At 34.8% G+C, this 4,407-nt stretch overlaps 1 protein-coding gene across 1 annotated transcript; it reads right to left on the bottom strand.

Moving 5' to 3' along the window:
* Positions 1-537: 537 nt before the first annotated feature.
* LOC107859565 (cytochrome P450 77A1) lies at positions 538-3,200 on the bottom strand. The gene is made up of 2 exons (XM_016704615.2): positions 2,356-3,200; positions 538-1,545 (listed from the first exon to the last, which is right to left on the bottom strand). The coding sequence occupies exons 1-2, from the start codon at positions 3,109-3,111 to the stop codon at positions 775-777; spliced, it is 1,527 nt and encodes a 508-aa protein (XP_016560101.1). The 5' UTR covers positions 3,112-3,200; the 3' UTR covers positions 538-774.
* Positions 3,201-4,407: the final 1,207 nt, after the last annotated feature.

Genomic DNA, 4,407 nt, shown 5'->3' with positions numbered 1-4,407 from the left:
TACTATATATCAGGTTTATATGAATGCGTGTAGGGAATAAAAGAGATGTGATTGTCAATTAACCATTCTGTTAGCATGTTTAAAGCCTAACATAATTATTGCTCTACTCTTTGAATGACGCTTTATTTATCGTCCTTATTGAAAAATATATGACCTCAAATAGTTTTCATCTCTTAAAAAATCAAGATATAATTGAATACGTTCTTTCTTTTTGTCCTTAAGAACAATACACATACTCCAATATTAAGATACCTTAATTAGATTAACTTTCTTTTTATTTATTAAAGAGAGTTTAACATTTTAATTAAACGATTAAAAATAATAAATAAAGATTTAAAAAAAAAAAATTTTGAAGAAAATAAATAAACATGTGTTAATCTTTTCTTCTTTTTCAGTAAGTTATGTAAATTAAATCAAAGCACATAATTTTTAAAAGTTGAACCAAATTGCATTTGGTATCATTATTAATGATCATCGGACGTGTTGTTGGAACATATAAAGAAATCTGCAATATTATACTAATTTCATCACACCAAGTCAACATAATATAAGATTTTCATTAATACGTACGCTAATGTTCTGGCCACAACCATCAATTCTTGACATCCAACAAAAGCAAATAAATTAGTGAAGAAACATTATCCATAATAATTTGTATAACATTAAAAAGAAGCAACCTAAGACCTTATAATACATCGTACACCACATACACGAACACATCTGGAAATTAATTAATTAACCAAACATACACATCCCAATTAATCCCCTCAAATTCTAGATCCTTGGCAAAATAATTGCTTTGAGGGGATTTTTCATCACTACAGTAAAAGCAAAGGTCTCAATCGGGTCGGGCGGGTTATCGGGTATGGGTATCCACTTGAATTTATGAACCATCTTAGCTAGCATCAAGTTAATATGCAACGTACCCAATGACCATGCGGGGCAGATCCTACGACCCGCCCCGAATGGGAGCATTTTCACACCCCTCATTCCAGTAATGTCTACATCAACTCCGTCCCCAGTCAAAAACCTTTCCGGGCGAAACTCGCCCGGGTCTTTCCATAGGCTAGGATCCTCCGTTAGCCATGCAGTGTAAAATTCAACATAGGCATCAGAAGGGATATTGTACCCACCTAATTGTGTGTCATTTGTTACAGAATGTGACAACACAAAATGGCTAGGTGGGTGCCTCCTAAAAGTCTCCTTCACAATGGCTCCAAGGTAAGGCATATTTTCAACATCACTTTCTGAAATTGAGCCATTTTTACCAACACAATCAACTATTTCTTTGTAGAGCCTTTCTTGGATATCTTGGTTTAGTACTAAGTGAAGCAAAGCCCATTCTAGTGCAGTGGCACTAGTATCAGTTCCTGCACCTATTGTTTCTGAAACAAGTGTGATGATCTCTGCTTCTCCTAGTTTCCTGCCAGCAGGTTCAAGACCAAATAATGAATCAACATAGGCTGCACCAATTGGACTCACCATTTCTGATTGACTGCTTTTAGGGTCTCCATTGCTGTCCACAAATGCCTTTCTGTCTCTTACCTGTTGAGACATGATGTAACCAAAAGTGTGATTTCTCTAACAATTTAAAATTTTGAATAATATAGTCACACAATTCAATATGTGGTTTCAATGCAGGTCAAAGACTAAGAGATCCTTGCTTCAAATCTTAGTATCCTTCACAAAGTAAAAAATATTGTAGTTTCACATGTTTGGCCCGTAAAGCAGAATTAGGCTATCCACACATTAGGGACATGTATAATTAAGTAATTAAAAATGTGATCTATCTAATGAGTTATGGCCTGTTTGGCAAAAAATTTAAGAAGCCAGAAGTACTTTAATTTTTATGTAAAAAGTGCTTGTTTCGTAGAGTTAATTAGGTGTTTGGTAATCTTTTTATGGCAAAGTGTGTTTTTGAGTAGTAGTAGTACAAACGGAAAAAAGTAGCTTTCGATCTCCCCTAAAAAACACTTTTTGAAAGGTAATTCAAACAGACACTGCTTCTCTAAAATTGCCAAATGTGATTTTCAAATTAATTAACGGAATAGTTGTTTTCATAAGTACTTTTCCCAATAATACTTCAGTCATAAAATAGCAAATCTAGAATTTTAAAAAGCAACACTCAGCAGGACTCAATCCCATGTTCAGGGGAAAGATTTGCAACTCAACTATCCTTTCTATACCACCAAGCCAACCTTCAACTTGTATTGGGGTTCCTGTCTATAAAATTTTATTTATTTATTATGTTTTTAAAATATAGGAGTATTTATTGGATCTACGGTAGGGATGGGGATTCCTGGAACCCCCACCCGACACCACAATTTTCAAAATAAGTTGATTTTAAAAGCTTACCAAAGGAACTAGGTATTCGAGTTGAGTCTGCCTCAGCTTCTTTGCCTGTTTCACTTGGCTGCGAAACAGCGGTGTGAGCACTGGCAAGAAGTCAGGAAGTTGAGGAGCTGTAATAAGCATGACATCTTTAAGTATGCTCTCAATCTTCTTGATTCTCTCTTCAGAAATTTTAGCTCCAAAACAAAGGCAAATGAGAATGCTACATATTGTAAGCCTACAATTAGCCATCACTTCCACAAATCCATTTTGAGAAACCTCATTCTCAAGCCTTTTCATGTGGTACTCCATAGCCCATTTCCTTATCCAACTACATTGCTTGATCCTCGTTGGATTTATCAACTCCGTCACAAAATTCCTTCGGAGAGCGCGCCACAACGGGCCATACTCAGCCGAGTTGATGGCGCACTTCCCCATGGAAAATATAAGACGGATAGGTGAATCTGGAGGTCGACTCGCGAAAAGCGGGCCATTTTGGACTAGCGCTTCGTGGATTAGTTCGGAGCTAGTGATTATAACAAGGGTACGTTGCCCCATTTGCATGGTGAAAATAGGTCCATATGTTTTACGTAAATCACGTACTATAAAAATAAATGGACGACGTTGGAGAATCACTTGGAAAAGATTTCCCACCAATGGCCAACCAGGTGGCCCTGGTGGCAAATTCTTTTTCCCACCACCAGTAACTGACCAGTATTTCCACCATACACAAAAAAAGAGAATTGCTGAGCAAAGTAATAGAATATCCATTACCTCCATATTTTTTTATTTTTTTTTTGTGTTGTGTGTGAGGAAGTTAATTTGTGGTGAAATGCTTATTTGTTTATAAAGACAATTTCGAGTGGGCTGGAGTGAATGAGTTTATCTACCTACTGGTCGTATATTGATTGTATATCCAACAGAAATATTTACTATTTAATATTTTCCGTACTTGGCCATAAATATTTTAGTAGTTACTTGGTAGGAGACAACTATATCTGACATCTACTTGACCTTAGGAAAAGAAAAATTATACATCATTTTGATAATTTATTTTCATTTTGTGTATAAATTTGATACCCAGTTAATTAGATTTAGTAACAATAATTTTGGTATTTAAGGGAAAAGAAAGAGAATTGGACCTGAATGTGTTTGCATATCTAGATTAAAAAAAGAAGTGCAATGAACTGGGCTGCAGTTTGGAAGATTACTAATAGTATATGGAATATAATTTAGAGATAATACGTCAAAATCCTCTAAATTTGTCACTTCAATTTATTTTAGCACTTAAACTTAATGCGCATTTATTTAAATCCCTTAATATCTTCAAAATGAATTAATTTAACCCTAAATCTGACGTGACATTTAAAAGAAAGAAAAAACACGTGGTTTAATTTAAAAAAACAAATGGTCCGACTTTTATATAATATATATATCCAAATCACACTCTTTCTTCTTCTATATATCTAAATTACACCCTTTCTTATCTTATATATCCCAAATCACACATTTCTTCTCCAAAGCCACCCACCCCCTCATCCTCACCCCCCCTGGACCCGTGCACCCCTTTCTTTTATTTTTTTCCTTACACCTCAACCACTACCCCCACTCCACACCCTTTTCTTTTATTTTTTTCTTACACCTTCACCTCTAATCCACCCCACCCTCACCCCTGGCAAGCCGGACCCCCACCCAATTCCCTTTCTCCTTCTTTAAATCCATCATCTACATTTTTATTAGATTTCATCAATTTTACAAAAAAAAATAAAAAAAAAAATGTATAAAAAAACTGATTGTTGATGCAAGTTTTAATTTGAATAAACAAATAAATTTGGATGTTTATAATTCATAATCCATAAAGATAAATTTGAATATTTGATTTAATCCATAAATTTTAATCTCGTACCTAAATTTTGGATGTTTAATTTGAATTTGATAAGCTTTGTTTCATAATTCATCATTGTGGATTTTGGGGTGGGGGTGGAAGAAGAAAGGGTGGTGGTGGGGTTGAAGAAGAAAGAATAGGGGCGGGGTGGGCGGGGAGAGTTTTTTTTTTTTTTTTTTAATATTGTATTA

This window comes from Capsicum annuum, chromosome 2 (assembly GCF_002878395.1).
Source record: "Capsicum annuum cultivar UCD-10X-F1 chromosome 2, UCD10Xv1.1, whole genome shotgun sequence".
Classification (NCBI taxonomy): Eukaryota; Viridiplantae; Streptophyta; class Magnoliopsida; order Solanales; family Solanaceae; genus Capsicum; species Capsicum annuum.
Note: the sequence above shows the minus strand (reverse complement) of the source record. Positions and strands in the feature narration are given on the sequence as shown.

Coding starts and splice junctions, on each gene's coding strand:
- LOC107859565 (XM_016704615.2), bottom strand. CDS start 3,111: ATGGAGGTAATGGATATTCTATTACTTTGCTCAGCAATTCTCTTTTTT. Junction 1,546..2,355: donor TCGAATACCTAGTTCCTTTG/GTAAGCTTTTAA, acceptor ATGTCTCAACAG/GTAAGAGACAGAAAGGCATT.